At 36.3% G+C, this 17,563-nt stretch overlaps 2 protein-coding genes across 2 annotated transcripts; both read right to left on the minus strand.

Annotated features, from left to right (window-relative positions):
• Window positions 1-4,184: 4,184 nt before the first annotated feature.
• zdhhc18a (zinc finger DHHC-type palmitoyltransferase 18a) lies at window positions 4,185-12,097 on the minus strand. The gene is given in 10 exon segments (XM_046848124.1): window positions 4,185-6,956; window positions 8,449-8,551; window positions 8,648-8,760; window positions 8,888-8,990; window positions 9,309-9,360; window positions 9,719-9,787; window positions 9,790-9,855; window positions 10,032-10,181; window positions 10,279-10,439; window positions 11,007-12,097. Coding segments are annotated over 10 exon segments (1,353 nt in total). The 5' UTR covers window positions 11,249-12,097; the 3' UTR covers window positions 4,185-6,662.
• Window positions 12,098-13,289: 1,192 nt separating this feature from the next.
• Window positions 13,290-16,175, minus strand: pigv (phosphatidylinositol glycan anchor biosynthesis, class V). The gene is made up of 3 exons (XM_046846069.1): window positions 15,774-16,175; window positions 14,082-15,227; window positions 13,290-13,795 (listed from the first exon to the last, which is right to left on the minus strand). Exons 1-3 carry the CDS (start codon window positions 15,861-15,863, stop codon window positions 13,499-13,501), a joined length of 1,533 nt encoding a protein of 510 aa, XP_046702025.1. The 5' UTR covers window positions 15,864-16,175; the 3' UTR covers window positions 13,290-13,498.
• Between the last annotated feature and the right edge of the window lie 1,388 nt (window positions 16,176-17,563).

Below are 17,563 nucleotides of genomic sequence, written 5' to 3' on the forward strand. Positions count from 1 at the left end.
AAATGATCATTTTTAGATCAACACTGATTTAAAAAAAGGGCTGTAAAAGTATTGTTAGATAACGATTGTGAAATAAGAGTAAACATTCATTATAAGGTGACGAGACACTTATTTGGTTTATTTTATATGTTTATTTTATATTCTTTTTAAACTGAAATCAAAGTTTTTGTATACAGTGTCAATCATTGGTTATCTGGTTGTCCTTTGATTTCTTGTAATGTATATAAATCTACATACAGTTACATATATCATTACATAACATCATTGATTTAAACAATTGAACAAGGTGTGTACTTCAGGTAACTTTGTAAACCAGTTGAAACGAGTATTTCAAAACATCTTAAATGAGACCTTCTTATTTACACAGTAATCTTTAATTCAGAACCATTGCTTCTACATCTGCCTCTCCAATTAGTGTGATTACTGCATGCCAGCAAAATAAAGCTATTTTCTTTTTACCAGTCTTGTTAGCAAAACTTATAAAATGTTTACAACCAGGTACATCATATATATTTTGATATAAAAGTAAAGCTTTTGATCTATATGTGGATAGCACAATCACATTCATTTGTAGAACAGAGCAATTCCTGTCTCTATATATCCAAGTGCTTTACTGGCAGAGAACAGATCAGTCAAAAAGTCTTCCAGGCTTAGAATGGGTAGTGGTTGTGTAAGGTAATAAAATCCTGTGAAAGGAGCATAGTGGCAGAGTCATAAAGTCATCATTGTGACCCATTTTCATCACCCACTGATGTGAAGCTAATATGAGAGAAAGAAAATATAAGTGTAGTTTAACCAAATTGCACAGCACAGAGCCCAGGTTCTTTGAAGAAACAACCATTCAACAAAAGTTGACACATTTACTTTCTTGTGTGCCAGCACCTATTCTCAGTAATACAGCAGAGTAAAGTTTAGAATGCTGTAGGAGGCTGAATGGAATGCATGAAAAGTCATTTCTAGGAAGTCAATAGGGAGTCAGTGAAGCCCAGCACTGCAGGCAATACATAGTTTTCATTTGTTGTTAGTACACACTTTATTCACACTTTGGAGACACTGAGACAAACAGAGCTTTAAAAAAATATATTGAATTAAATGCTTTCTAGTAAATTCAGTAATCTGGTTTATTCCAAGCTTCATTACCTCTCCCTATGTTTACATATGACAATACAAACAGTGTAAAAGAACATGTAAAGAGTCCTGTAAGATAACGGATATTGTTCAGATATTGTACAGAGTTCCTGTGCTCCACTCTTATGAAGCAGCATATATGTCTATCGGCCTTCACTCAAGATGATAGTGTAGCACATCCTGTTTCACTGATGAGGAAAATGATTTTAAGTAATTTTCTGTAGGTGATTCCTTATTCTTACAAAATATTTGCTTGTCTGCTAATCACAAAGCACTGAAAACAACAATCTTAGGTCTGATGGCATAAAGAATGTTTATAGCCACAATCTTATCAGCTAGTTTTTTTTTTTTTTTTTTTAATTGTGGTTGCATAAAGACTGCATTATCAACAGACTATCTATTATGTAACAGCTTGACATTTTATACAATGTAGTGACTCCATCTGCTTCTGTATATCTGAATGAATTTCAAACAACAAAAATACACAGGTCATTCTGTGGCAAGACGGGTAAGCGTAGTCCATCAAGCTGTACACATAAGAGTAACGTTTGTATAGGATGAACTTTCAACCATGACGGTTATAAACCACTAGGTTCTTTTGCATCTGGCCTACATTAATAATTTACTAAATTTCAGGGGTTTCTAAAATATATAGTCTCTTGTAAAAAATATATATATATTGTAGTGCTCCAGAATGATTGCCACGCTTTAATGAGAATGAATACAATATTTACAATTATTATTATTATTTCCAAATAATCAGAGTATTGCTGACGTCTAGTCTGTTGCCTCTCTCAAGATGTTAAGATATTAAGATATTAGTATAGACGGTGCTTTCAACGATGAAAATGTTGTTTGGGTTTTATTCTGAACTTAGCCCAAGAACACTGGAAGGAAGACCAGAATGCAAGTTTGAATTGGATGCCAGTCCATTTTAGGGCACCACAGATAGATACATACATTCACACATTAATTCACACCTAGAGGCTATTTAGAACCATCATATTACTTACTGGTTTGGGGATGTGGAAGAAAACCCATTGAAATGATATGCAAAACTGTTAAAAGGAAGTAATTAGAGCTCAGGATCAAACCCAGAACTCTGGAGCAGTGAATCTAATATGTATAATATAAAATCTAATTTTGTATACTGGTGATCTGTATTAAAGAAGTAGGTCAATATAAACAAGACATGAATATGAAAAAACTTCATTATAAACTACAAACTGCATTAGGAGTGAATCAAGATCATGCATACAATATAAGACAAGAAGACTCTGTGCTATTATATTTTCTGAAGGAAGCCTTAACTTACATTTATACGGGTGTTAATTATTTTTAAACAGCACTTTGATGAGAATAGACTATTTATGAATTTTATTTGCTTAAATTTAGGATCTTTTTAGGCAAAATAAAAACTTAAATATCAAAATTTTTTGTTTACAATATACTTGTGTACATTATAAATTACTGCTCATTTTATTTTAATGACAGTTGTACAATAATTTAGGAGTTTCATAAGAAAAAATGTTTGACCCCCAATGTTGTTGCTAATAAAACATAGGTGTCCTGCTATAGCAATGTGTTGTCTGTCTCTGATGTGTCAAGTCACACATGCACATGTTTACTTGAACTTAGACTATTATTACTTTATTACTTTAGCTTTATTGTAGAAATGCCATTAAACAAGTACTGTACATGCTTTTATGGTTGTGTGGTTACCTAAAAATATGGACAATTCAACTGGATTTATACTATAACATCAAAAAATACCTTAATTATCTTTTTCTCCACATATGTTAATTGTTTTATTTGTATCATACTAAGACAGATACCACTTTGCAGTCCATTTAGGTAGCATGTTTAGCTATGAAAACTATGTGTATTTCAAAAAGGAAAACTGAGATGTGATTAGGCAGGTCTGCTGTATTACAGCAGCTTAAAAAAAGAAAAGAAAAGCTGAAAGTTTAGCCAATAATTATCACCTGAATAATTATTTGTCTTAAAACAAGACCGAAACCTTCACCTTTGAACAGCACGTTGTAGAATGTGTGGGTGGTCTTTACAAACCTGAACTTACCAGATAATTCTGGTCAAAACCTGTGTACGTGTACTCCAATTCGTCAAGACATGATCAAACAACCAAAAAATAGTTTGGGGAAAAAAATGTACAAATGTAAAATTTGATGAACAAAATTTTCCAGTGCTCGGGGTTTTTTTGTGCTGAGCAATAGTTTATTAGGTCCATCTGATCTTAGACATTTGTAAGCTGGGATCTGTTAAGGATGTGAGCTCACACATGGTGACTGCTACTAATCATGCACATAGAGGCCTGTGCAGGGAGTGCATGCAAGAACACAAAATAACTCTTACCTTTAACTAATCTAATCCAATACCTGCCAGGCTTCAGATCCAATTACAAATGAAGAGCCATGTAGGACAGGCAAGTCCATAACATGCAAATCCCGCCACACTGTGGTTTACCTTCATTCCACAACCTGCCTCAAATATTGTTTAGAACATACTGTTTGCAAGATTGAGGACAAAACTAATATCTAATATCAGAGATGGCTATTACATTAAAAGGTGATGACGACTTTGTTTGTGCCACACCTGGATATTACTTCTGAAGTACTGTGTTTAAGAAATACTTGTTAAACCTGCTTGTTAATGTACCAATAGCAATAGAGCAGACTGTCATACTGTAGCAGAGGTTAGGTTGCAAAACCAGATGTCACACACCTTTCATTAAATGGTTGGGAAAAACCAGCCAAATCTTTTTATAATATATTCTTAATCATTAGCAAATATTCAGGACTTTCAGGGGCCATTACACCTAAAGGTTAAGTCACAGGTTTCCAAACCTGATTTTAGTGTCTTCTCTGCTTTAATTTAACTATTTAAACACACTGACTAGTTCATTAGCAGATTAACTGATTTAGATATGCTGGCAGCAGGGAAAACACCAAGGAGTGATCTAAGGAAATAAACTGTCAGCATGTAAATTTTTAGTTTATGACATGAGGGTTTTAAAAAAGTACTGATAATTTCACTCCTTCGTTGTTCAATACATTTGTTTTTATTAAAACATACAAAGGCAAACATAGACATATAAAAGAATGAGGAATAAATACCATTTAAACATTCCTCTTTTTTGATGGTAAGACCGGAACCTGGCAAAGAACCAGCACTATGTGTGTCAGACTCAAGTAGAAGAGCCTGTTGCTTTAGAGAGATATTTATCAGGTACACGCTAAATTTGGAAGAAAAAGAGAATAAAACCAAAAGAAAAACTTAAAAAAAAAAAAAAAAAAAAATGGCATAGCTGTTTTTGTTGCTCTTTTACTCATCGCTTCATCATAGTTTTAATGTGATGAATCTTGTTGATATGAGAATAGAAATCATACAGCAGTGCAGTACAAGGATGTGTTGAATTTCATGTGCTTGAAATTAGGACACAATACGCAAGCCAGAACAAGACAAGCCTGAAAAGGCATTTGTTTAAAGTAAAGGATAAATGTGCCATCTAGTGTTGACAACCAGGTTTCTGGAACTGATCAAAGAGTATCCTAAGTGATGACTGATGAACATTAACTTCCTCATACAACTGCACATATAGTACAAATAAATACAAATGTTTGTGTTTTTTTAAAGCAAAGGGGTTCAAATTTAATGAACTTTGTTTACTACTGGTTACTGCTCTTTATAAAATCTTAGTATGTAGAAATGTTTTGTTTAATTCTGCCGTCTCTTTACTTAGCGACATTTGTTTACATGTGCTTAAGACTTTTGTGCAGTACTGTATACAGTAATGGAACAATCACTTTAACAGTATTGTCTATGAACACTGGCTTGTGTGGTTTTCGAAAAAATAATGTAAATAAATACAACACACATTCTTACAGTCCCAGGTTCAGCCAAGTGTTAAGTTTCATAAAACCTACAGTAATGATAATGTCAGCATGCTCACATGACAACTCACATTTGGACAGGTTTCACTTCTGTTAAAGCATAAAAAAAAAGAAAAACAATAGCTGCCAGCATGTTTTCTACATTGTCCGTCTCCTCGGCATAAATTTCCTCAATTAGTGGTGAATTCCAGCTAAGTTGCTTTCAAAACTGTTCTGCTTTTGCTTTGAAGACAATAGTTATCTCTCAGGTAATTTCAGAGCCCCATCCAATTGAAATACTTGATTTGTCTGACTCTTGTTAAATCAACACTTGCATTTGTATTCTTCTTACTAACTCATACCTGAAATTAATACCTGTGGTGTAGCAAAATGTCAAAAATTTCTATAACTATCTATCTATATAAGATTTCTATAAACCAACATTACAAAGTCATACTCTTGTCAACCAACAAACAAATCTTTAGACAGCGATGCTCAAACTCGTCTGCATGTGCTCAGGGTACACCGACCTAAACATTTAGTGGACACTGTTTACATGTTTAATGAAAAGTATAGAAAAGCATTAACAAATGCACACATAGTCAGCATTATTTAACATTCTCTTTGCATCGAAATGAAGTCCCAGCTTTCAAGGACAGTTTCACTGCACCTCTTTACAATCAATACACTGTACTGAGCAGCACACTGAAATAGTCCACTCTTGACTTATATTTCTTTTTCTTTTCTTTTTTAATATTAAGACTGGGATCAAGAACATGGTTGGTAAAGTGAATGTTACTTCCTCAGTATGCTCCTTTAGTCCAACCACATGCTGCAAGGTTTATATAGCATTCTAAATAGAGAAACAGCTCTTCCATTCCACTTGTTGTGTTACTGGTGGTAATATTGGAGGAGCCCACTCTTATTTCTGCAACTACTCCACTGCTAAATTTAAAGGTCTGAAAACCACTTCCTATCATTCCAGAGCTTAAATAAGTGACCAACAATTTACCAACAACCACAAACAGCCTTTAAGGCTCTCACAATACATACTTAAACACTCATCCACTCAGTAATTGTTTACAAATTAAATTTGATTATTTGTTCCTTTCTGTGTTTCATAGCTCATAATGGTTATACATGTGAGGCCTGTTTGTGCAGCACACGTCAGGAGACTTCTTACACAACTCTGAACTTTAAACAAAAGTCACTGCTATGAACGCAAGTCAATGGGTAAATCTTAAATATTTCTCAAGGCTTAGTGGAACCAAACACAGCTGTGCACAGTGTGGAGAGAACAGGAAACGGCCCCTTCTTGTCAAATGAGTATTGTACTTCTTACTATTCCCACTCTGTAGATGAAACGGAGACCCAAAATGAATCATAAATCAATCTTCTGTTTGCAATTTTGTCAAATAGTTTTTTAGTCCAATGGGCTATTTTATTTTATTTTTTTACTGTTTAGAGACAGTATGACCCCTGAGAACTTCCTGAGCAAAATGCCATCTGTTTAACAGAGCATGAATATTCTCAGTCCAGTGAGTGAACGGGGGTCTGGTGCTCTGCCTGTCTGCTGGGGCTGGTGCATTTGGACTCAGTGTTCAGTGGGCGTAAGCCCATGTCAGACACATCGCTGAGAATGAGCTATGAACTATGGCTCACAGAGTAGGATGAAAGATGAATGCTGAGTGCCTGGGCATCCTGTTTGGATGTCTTGCTCATTAGCTGAAAGCAGGTCTTGTCTATCTCATGGTTTTTCTGTCTTCCAAAGCAGCTGGTTGAAGGCCTACCAGATGGTGACTTGAGAGTGCTTGGGACAGCAGTTAGCAGATTCTCCTGGGTCAATGGAGTGGTCTTGGGTGTGGCTGAACTGCAGCTGCTCATGACCACTGAGGAGTGAGAAACTGATTCCAAAATTTCCTTGGCACCTTGTGTGCACTGCACACAGAAAAGACAGGTACAAAGAGGGAGAAAAAGTAAAAACTGATTTTTTTATTTGTATAATGTTCAATGACCACAACTTAATACGCACTAAAAACTGGAGAAAACATCATGATACAGATGAGGCATTATAGCAGCTACGTTAGGGTACATTTCTGTACAGAAAACAGTTTCCCTAGGGTCACTAAACGATTAAAAGTTGACCTAGTTTAAATCAGCAGAAGCAACCAACATATGAAGGAAAGAAATACAGGAGTATAAAAGTGAGCTCCAAGCTGTGAAACCCAAGCTGCCCTGCCAATAGAAAAAAAAGAGAGTACACTGAGCATGGTAACAGAATACAAGTAGTTGGGGGAAAAAATATTATGAACCTGGGTGTGCCTGTGAGAGTATCAGATGAAGTAAAAAAAACATGGAAGTGCAAACATGTAGTAGAAGAAAACAAACATGTCCCTGTTAAATGAGCCTGTTAGCGATTTCATCTTCATGTAAGCTTAAGCAATGTGGAATACATTTAAGTCTTGAAAAACCGCTGCTTGAACACATACACGATCAACATACAGAAATATTAGAAGTTAAGGACGGACATTCAGAGTAAACGCACAGACAGCTAAACATGAAGTAAAGCAAGTGGATGAAATTAATCTTTAAACATATGAGATGATGTTAAGGTCATGAGAGAAGAAGATGGCGACAATTGCATGCAGAAAGTCTCGGAACACAATCTTACCCTCCAAACTCAGATCTGCCAGCCATCAGGCAGTGCATGAGACAGCAAATTCCTGACAGTTCCCTTCCTGTTGAAATCAGCTCATTTCATTACAAATTGCAGGGATAAAGATCTAATCAGGGGGGTCCCAAAATTGGAAAGGCACATTTTTTATACTGTGGTAACTGTACATGTAGTACAAGAGATCCGAGAAAAAAAAAGTACTAATTTTGGAACGACTATACAGACATGTAATTTCGTGGAGTTAAAGATATTAAATAGAAACCACAACAAAAACGTCTTAAACTGAACTGGAATCAAATCTAAAAGTAAAGAGGACATACTTGTCCTTAAGGGTGTAAAAGTCATTTACTTTGCACAAAAGGAAATTACATTTACTGAACAGTGTTATTTGAGCACTGGACAATCAATTTTTCCACAAATACTTAGTTAACAGTAGTTGTGTGTGAACAGATGCTACTAACTCACACGTATTTTGATTACACATAGCTTTCAATCTTAGGGAGACATGTAACTATGATCATTTGCTTTGTTTGGTGCTGACAAGCACCATTTTATGAGGGGTTCTAATCACACCTGATTTAACAAGATACAGCTGGAAAGTTGACAGTTTGGTGCAATTATTCTAATGCATGTAAAAAAAAATTACCAGATCATTTTTTTTTCCACATCAACCAGCACAATGAAAACAAGCATTTAAAAGACTCACACGAGGGAGATAAACAAGTTTTATAAACCGCCTCTAGATGGCACTCTTACCATGTTGTTGTCATTCTTTGCCATGAAAGGATGGAGCTCAGTTTCAGATGTGACTGGTTGAGGGATGACATCTGGAGGTAAAAACCCTCTTCTGTCAATTAAGCTGAAACACATCATCACACTTATGTTAGCATATATGACAGCAACGTAAAATCTAGTACAGTATGTGTTTTGAATGTTATTCTAATACGTAACTGACCTGGGAGGCATTGGACCACACAGAACCACACAGCAGTTAGTGAAGATACTGTTATAGCTGTAAGGGTTCCCAGATTCTTCCACACCTCTTTTACTTGACCAAGAGCCCTTAATCTGAGAAGTTGAATAACAGGTACATTTGTTAAGATGCTTTTTATGGAGTCATAAACAGTCTAGCAGAATGTGTGCTTTTGTACCAAAAAAAAATTTGCAATGCTTTGGATTTTTTAACAACACTTACATCTTCATTGGTTGTGAGGTTAGAAGCCACTAAGTAGGTATGGAAGCCAGACAGACCCAGGATAGACCAAATGGAGAAGAAACAAACAACTAGTTCCACAACATTACCCGGGGTGTTAAGGTTTACCAGTGATAGAAGTGATACATCCACTCCATAAACAAATTACTGTTGCATCCATGATTATCTAGGCATACATAATAATACAGCACAAGCATAAATCATGCAAACAGGTATGCTATAATCAGACAGTGGTAGTACCGTATGAGGAGGAAGGGGAGTAATTATTGTATAGCCCAGAGCTGTGACAGAACCATTTTTAGATGAATGGGATTATGATTAAAAGAAGAATTGGTAGGCTGTGATTCTGGAGACATGTGAATCACCCATGTCCATAAATAAGGTATTGAGACAGAAAGGATATCTGGCAGGACTCTCCTGTAAGGCTTGTACGAAGCCTTTCCCTTCTTGTGAGCCTGTAGATAGAATTTTTCAGAGCAATATTCACACTGGAGTAATACAATTAATGTGGTTGCATGTTTGTGTGTTACATTTGGTGAATTATTGCTTTCATTGCCCCATGAACCCAATCACATGCTCCCGAATGCCTTTGTACCTCATGTATGCAAACATTTAAAAAATTAATATCTGACTGTATGAGTCCACCTGCTGGTAATCTGATGTTAGTGCATATTTAGAGAAGTGGATTTGACCCCAATACAAATATTTGTTCAATAACATTATAAAAACTACCCATGAGGATAAGTCAGCTTTGAATTATTACTTGAAAAACATTATAACATACAGAGTCATAATATATGCTATTCGACTTACGTAATGTGAGGTGAGTGATCACACAGCCAAAGATGAAGGAGATAAGAAATGACAATGAAACTATAAAGTGTAAAAAAAGCGGTAGTTGCGCTTTCCAACACAATTTCCCACCCATGGGCAGTGGTGGTCAAAGCGCTCTGTATGGGGAAATCAATCACAGGCCTTTGCATTACAATTAATTACAGATATATACACAATTATACTAAGTAATTGATCTGTTTGCTTTAAAAGTTGTACAGTTAAAAAAAAAAAAAAAATTTAAAAAAAGATACTGATCACTAATACAATTACAGACATAAAAAGAAAGCCTTACCTACACAGTTGTCACACAGACTACAATGTGAAGTACGAGGTGGACGGAACATTTTGCAGGTGAAACAGTATTTGAGTTTGACCAGCTGTCCGTTTATGAGGATCTCTTTAGTTCGAGGTGGTGGTCGATATGTAGCTGACCCACAATTATCTAAGAATATAAACAGCATATTACAGAACCACATATTACAGACAATACAACAACTATAAATCAACGCGTCTAACATTTAAAACTCAACTATTTTTACCTATTTGACGCTCAATATCAGCAGCTTCATCTGGTAAAGCCCTGGGTAAAATCCCAGGGTCGGTAAAACTGGTGCGAAGTAGTGTGATGATCACAAGGAGAAAAAGCAATCCAGCAATCACTGGGATGCAGATGGTTAGGTGATCCATTAGAAAGGGACAACTATAGGCAAAGAAAGAGTAAAACTCAGTTAAGTTATTGAAATGAACAATCAGGCAACAAACTGCTGGATATATTTTCTACTATAGCATCATAACAAAAACAATGTAGCCTTGCTGCCTCAATCTTGAGCTCAGGTTAGGCTGAAGGTTCTGGGCAGGTTCTCCCTACACTGGTTTCCCTCTTCTCAGAAGAAGAAAAAAGTCAGTATGTGGACCAGTTATGCCGAAATGAATCTATGTGTGAATGCATTGCGCACTTTGACTGTATTACTGTCTCAATCCCAGGCATCCAGAGATCCAATGCGAGACCCTGACCAGGAAAAATCAAGCGATGAAATCAAGCGATTGTCAAAATGTATGATTATATTTCATTAGCAACAGGATAACCTTTCCCTCAATTCTGAGTTGATACTTCTACAAATCTGGAACTGAGTAACTTTTATAGACCTACAAAAGTGGCGTTGGATATGAAGTATATTATGAGATATTGTGGTGGTTGTATTTGTTTTGGTACAAATAGCAGTCAATTATGACATGCCTGAAAGAACAAAAGGTCAAAAGTACTCACTCAAATATAAAGAATAAGGTAGTGGTGAGGACAATAAGGCTGAGGGTCAGCGGCAGCACACCGCACTGTTGGGCCACGATGATCCGTCCGTTACAGTAGAAGCGGTTCTTCCCAGGAAACACTTCCCATTTCCTCCTCGGGGGGAGAAGCTCCTTTCTGGTGTGTGTCAGGGTGGAAGCTGGTGTAGACGCTGGGGTTCCGAGTGCTCTGGGATCAATTTGTTGGTATTCACAGGTTTTCATTGTAAGCTATTGTGTGCAGTGAATTCAGACGAGGTAGACAGAGTCGCTAGGAATCACCACGCGGTGGCGCACTAACGACTTTACCAACTAATATACATAAATGTAATTATAGTTTTTGCCAATAGATTTCAATTAATGACGCATCAGAGTTTGTGTACAAAAGCACAGGTAGCAGAAAATACTAGATTCATTATTAAGATGAACTCTCTGATAACATTACACTCACCTTCATTTACAGTTAGGTGTAGCTACTGTTAAAATCTCCCTGTTATTTAATAAATATTCACATGATATCGTATGAATTCGTCTTTTATATATTTGATCGAACAGAGATACTAAACACTGATATTATTTAACAAAAGACATAAATCGATCAGCTACTAGACTAAGCCCGTCTATCCGATTATCCAGAACCAGATCTATTATATTTAGACACATCTGTATGTTGGTGTTAAAAGCTATAATCTAATCACACTATTCATATTCCGACACATGACATTTTCTCTCACAATGAAAGACATGCTTCCATTGTATAACCCTTACGGCCTCTAGCTAGCAAAGCTAGATCATTAGCTAAACCAGTCCAGACATTTCTAGGCTAGGCTAGGCTAGGCTATGCTAGGCTATGCCTGATGTCTGACAGCCGAGGTTTAGGTTTAGACTCTACCAAGAGACGCTGAAGGCATGTCGAGCTCCGGGAACGAGCCTTTACGGTACAGGTGCTCTGTTTGTCAATACGCCACGGATACGCTTTACGAGGTATATTGATCATAAAACAAACCCTTGTGTGTGTTTTTTTTTTTTACAAGCTTGGTTAACGGCCTGAAGAACGAGACCTCTGATTGGCTAGGAGACCAAACCCTATAACCCGCCTCTGAATGTCTGACCAATGAGGGATGTTTCCTGGATCCTCATCATCACAAGAGGGCGGTGCATAGTTACACTTTCAATTCAATTAATGACATGAATGAATTAATTAATTAATTAATTTTAAAAAAGTATTGCAAGTATAGACTTTTTAAAAAAATAAAGATATATTTGACATCGCACATGATTTCAGGTTTAATTACTTCACAGAAGCCTAGAAGTAATAAAAGATTCGTTTTTATTTGTATTCATTTTCCCAATACATAACATTTTAGTCTATATCTCTATAATTCATTTGTGCTCAAAACTACAAATATGCACGTTTGAGAGATGTACTGTTTTTTTTAAGATTAGTTTATTACCACCAGGTGGCGCCACAACTCAGGCCAGGCAAATAGCATGATCGTAAATCAAATGAAAGCTGTGGGAGAGATAAACATCTCTTACAATGCACATAAATATTATAAAAATTTGGTTTTGTTGCAGACTGTTTACCAATTACCCTAAAGATCTAAATGCAGATGTTCCTGTCAGTTCAACAATAATGAACACTCTTCTTAGGTTATTTGGATCTTGCCATCTTGATCTGAAATCAATGACTTTTGGGCCTGTTCAGCATTTTTATACATACCAGTAACTATTTTTGTCCAGGGCAGGCTGACAGTGGCTCGCAAGAATACATCTGAAACACTAGGAGTTAGATAAAAATGGAACAGTATTCACACATTTAATCAAACCCAGGGACATTTAAGTGTAGCCAATTCACGTATGGAGGAAACTAGAAAACCTTGAGGAAATCCACATTTCCCCCACATGTAATTAACTGCAGTAGCATTTACTTTTTTTTTTCAACAATTTGAGAATGTATGTTTATATTTAGCTTGTTTTTGTCATGATTAATCTGTTCAGGAGGAGGTTTATGGATGTAGTGAGGGAAGACATGCAGGTAGTTGGGTTGAAAGAGGCAGATGTAAAGGAAAGGGGGGTATGGAGACAGATGATCCACTGTGGCGACCCCTAATGGGAGCAGCCGAAAGCAGAAAAAGAATCTGTTTGGAAATGTAACACAAAAAACACAGCAAGTAATGTTTGTGGGGCAATGCAACAAATCTATCTATTGAATCCATTGAGATCAATGTTTTTAGTGCACCCACTCTTTCTGAAACGCAATGAATTAAGTAAAAAAACTTTTATTGAAATAAATAGCCAAAACAATCATGGTCCTCAGTACAACAGCTGACATCTTACATGAAGACCAACATCGTAAAAATAATTGTGTAAAGCAGACCTTCATGAGAATCCACAAACAGAAACTAGAGTTACTGCAGATGCACAAATGTGGCTCACAACAAAACAGAGTCCTTCTATATCATATCTTTTCAATCACGTCCAAGGTAGGAAGTTGCAATGCAGAGCCAAACCTAACAGCCAATATGAGATAAAGTATCCCAGAATGCATTGGGTGGGAAAGGAGCAAGTCCTCCAGCGCACCAGGAGCTGAGTGATGGGGTTGGTAATGTACATTAGGGAAAACTGACAAATGTGCTGTTCCAAAGTGTTTTGTCGTTGGCCATAAGTCAAGTATTTATCTTCTTTTAATAAGGGTTCGCAGGAAAGAAGTAGGTGACCACTAATCCAATAAATGACTGGCGTAGATGAGGCTAGAAAACGGGTAAGCACCTGGTGGAAACATTTAAACACAATGTTAAGGTGCAAAATTGTGTACTGCATTGTTTTTACCCCCGAGCTAGATGGTATAGAACAAACAATACAATATTATAGCTACTTTAAAATATCATGAAGAAAATATAAACTTTGGCTGACAATAATAATTTAATGATAGAGATTATGACAGTAGATATATTTGGCAGTTGCCATAAATAATAAAATAAACAAACAGCCACGTTGGCAAGGTATTCTATATTACTTAAGCCAATACCTACATTTAGGTTTAAAACAAACTTACCTGAACATGCATGCAGAATATGCCGAACGTTAACAATACAGAACAGTGAACGATGTACACAAACACCTTTGGGCAGTAGAGGCCAGTTGGTGGTTTTCCTTCTCTCTTTTCCTTTCCCATCTCCCCCATGCCGAGACACAAACAAAAACGTGGATTAGCTCTTATGTACAGGTATGATGCCAGTGCACCCAGTGCGGCAACTGGAAATGCCAAGAGGAAGTTGGGTATCTGCTTTAACTGGAAATAACGAAGGAAACCGACATCCCAGTAAACATCTTGAATGTAGGAGTAAAGCACTGGAACAGGTTTAATGCACCAGCTTGGTGTTGGCGTTGCTGCATCAGGAACTCTGTATCCTTTCTCCCTGGCCAGGTTGAGTAAAGCAGGAGAAATCTGTTCCTTGGTCAGAGATGGTGCACAGAATGTGTAATAGCCATAAAACTGGAAGAGGCAAAATGGTAGGACAATGACTGTAACATAAATTGGAGATGTAAGCAAAAATCTCAGAGCTGCTTGACTGTAGCGAAATGCAGATCCTTTATTAAACACCTGATTGAGACTCCGCTGCAGGGGCAGGTATAACAGAAAGCCAGCATTCACAAGTCCATTAGCACGTGCTGCAGTGGCAAGACCTAGAAGGAGACACGCTCCAATTGTAAAGCCCCTCTCCAATAAACACAAACCACCAAAGGTGAGAAGTGCAAAAAGACTTTCGGAATAGCCCGCTACCATAAAAACGTTGGCTGGCGTGAGACAGTAGATAAGACTTGAGATCAAGGCAAGCTTTCTGTCCTGTAAAACCAGACGGCTGAGTCCATAAAGTGCCAGTGCACTCGTCACAAAGAGTGTGCTATTAGCAATAGCCACCATCACAAGTAAACGTCCATGTAGTGTTAGAACGGGACTCAGAGGCCAAAGCAAGAGGGTCGCTACCGAACGCAGGACCAGTGGAAAGAGTGGGAAGAAAGCAAAGTTGTGCTCATACAGGTAGCCATGCTCTGCGATGAATAGAAAATGTTCAGCATCCCAGCGACCCAAGCCACTGAAGAGCATCTCGACGGCATGGTCCAAGATGAGTGGCTCCTCTGCCCGAGGAGGACTGAAGGCATCTGCTTGATGATCAGGGATTAGGGCATTTAGCACAGCCTGTATAAAAAAAAAAAAAAAAAAAGAAGAATAGCAATGGTTTTCCTCAGTTTCCTCTGACTAACACATGCAAATACAGTTGCATATTTTTTGTTGTTAGATGGCATATTATTCTGGTTGTACACAAAACAAATAAAACCACATGTACATTTATCAGTACACACACCACGTATTAAAATCCTATAGTTTATTTATGTTTTTTAAATAAATGCCCTAAAACGAGGACAAGGCAAAATTCCTTTTAAAACTACAACTCGTTATATTTAATTATACTTAATACTAACAATTCTTTTCCCTAATAAACTTGGTTGTTTCTTGGTCACCGTTTTGCTCAATTACAATAGTGTTTATTTACAAATATATAATTATTATATAATGAAACACTATTTGAGAATACAGTTTTCATATCAGTATCTCCATAACACCACCAGACACTATCTTTTTCCAGAAACCACTGTTTGCTTGATTGCTACAGGTGATCTCCATCCAAAGCTACTCAATGATCTAATAAACACACAAGTTAGGGAGGAAACCGTGATGTCCTACCTGCAAAATTAGCGCCAATACTCGAGTAAAAGCAGCAAACCGCACAATTATCCGTATATCCTTTTTCGCATGAATACCGGAAATCAGCATAATGCACAAATCCTGCTCAGTATTCAGTATTCAGGAGCTCTGCTCAGTATTCAGTATTCAGGAGCTCTGCTCAGTATTCAGGAGCTCGGCTCATACTACACACCGAGGATCTATGGGGATTAGTTGATATTTCCGCCGCATAAGCAAATTTTAATGTCCAATAAATATATTAATAGTCATACAGTTTAACAACGCGGTGAATTCGATACACACAAACTGATAAAATTATAATAACAAATACATGAACATTTACAAACAAGTAAAACTAGTCCTGGATTGAATTGGTTGTACTTCCGGTGTGTTATAGAAACAGGTTTTCAAAATAAAAGCAGAATGCGCTGGAGGAAGAAAAAGGATGTTCTTCAAACACTTAGTGATCATACATTTCCGAATAAGGTATTGTGTATCTATACTTGTGCTTGTTCATTTCAAACAGGTAAAAACATCATATTTGCTTATTTATTGTTAATCATTAAAATTATTATCCCTCTACATTAATCAACTGTTACTTCTATTAGTTTAAGATTGTGAAGAACTGCACAAAGCGAGACTATAAGATACTAGATACTGTTAGATACTGATAATTATACATAAAACCCTGTCGAAACACTTACCTGCTATTTAGAATATAAAGGATAGCTGCAATTGTATTTAATTTGTAATACTTACACTATAGAATTATAGATGTAAAACTTGATGTAATCTCTCTATCCCCTATTATCTATTTATATATATATATATATACACACACACACACATACATATATACATACACACACACACACACACAGTTTAGTAATCTGTCAAAGATTACCCTCTTTCAAATTCAAAATAATAAAAAGGTAGAATATTCAAAACAAACAACAAACAACAAACTCCCTAAATAGTAAATGGGTATTTGAGAAAATTACCCTGCATCCATTTGTGTATCCATCTTTCCATAAAAGAAACACATATCATTATAAAGCTGCCTGGTTGATTATTTTAGCGTACTGAAGAGTAAAATACAAAGTTCTAAAGCGTACTGTAGAGTTTACTGTTTACTCAAAAACCTTTTTGGGGCCTTTTTTAAATCTGAAACTTATGGCATGTTATTAACCTACAACAAGTACCTGGTCCTGGAGTTAGCAGTACTGTTCATCTGCTGCTCATCACATTACACAAGAACCACCATTCACAAAAACATCATACTGAACATTAATTCATTGTTGATAGAATTTGACTGTCAAAATAATGTCTGCTTCTAAACACTTCATAATGTATAAAAATAAATCAAATTCTTGTTTTATCACATGGATTGAAAACATTTCAAGTAGCTCAAAATTATCAGTTCAATGTTTTATTTAAAATACTACTAAATGATTGTTAAAACGTTGAATTTTTTACAGTCAAATCTTTCTTTTTTTTTTTTTTTTTTTAATCAAAGTCGATTACCTGCATAAAAAAAAAACTAACAAAAATACAAACAAACCCTGAGTGTGATCGTGGATCTGTTAGAAGAGAGTCTTAGTCAGCTTAGCCGATCTCTCCAACAAAGACCCAACAACTGGGACTTTGGCTAAGACTTTAGAAATTTTTAGAAGTAGAGTTCAATATGCAGTAAATAGTATTAACATTTGTCTTCTCATAATTGTTTACCACAAGTTTCAATTCATGCTCTGTCACTAGCCATTCAAATGAATAAAACGATCACAAACATC

This window comes from Silurus meridionalis, chromosome 4 (assembly GCF_014805685.1).
Source record: "Silurus meridionalis isolate SWU-2019-XX chromosome 4, ASM1480568v1, whole genome shotgun sequence".
Taxonomy (NCBI): Eukaryota; Metazoa; Chordata; class Actinopteri; order Siluriformes; family Siluridae; genus Silurus; species Silurus meridionalis.

Excerpts from the sequence above, each read along its gene's own strand:
- pigv (XM_046846069.1), bottom strand. The coding sequence starts at position 15,863 with ATGCTGATTTCCGGTATTCATGCGAAAAAGGATATACGGATAATTGTG. Across the intron at positions 15,228-15,773 it reads TATTGGCGCTAATTTTGCAG|GCTGTGCTAAATGCCCTAAT; the intron begins GTAGGACATCAC and ends TTTTTTATACAG. Across the intron at positions 13,796-14,081 it reads TATTCTGCATGCATGTTCAG|GTGCTTACCCGTTTTCTAGC; the intron begins GTAAGTTTGTTT and ends TGTTTCCACCAG.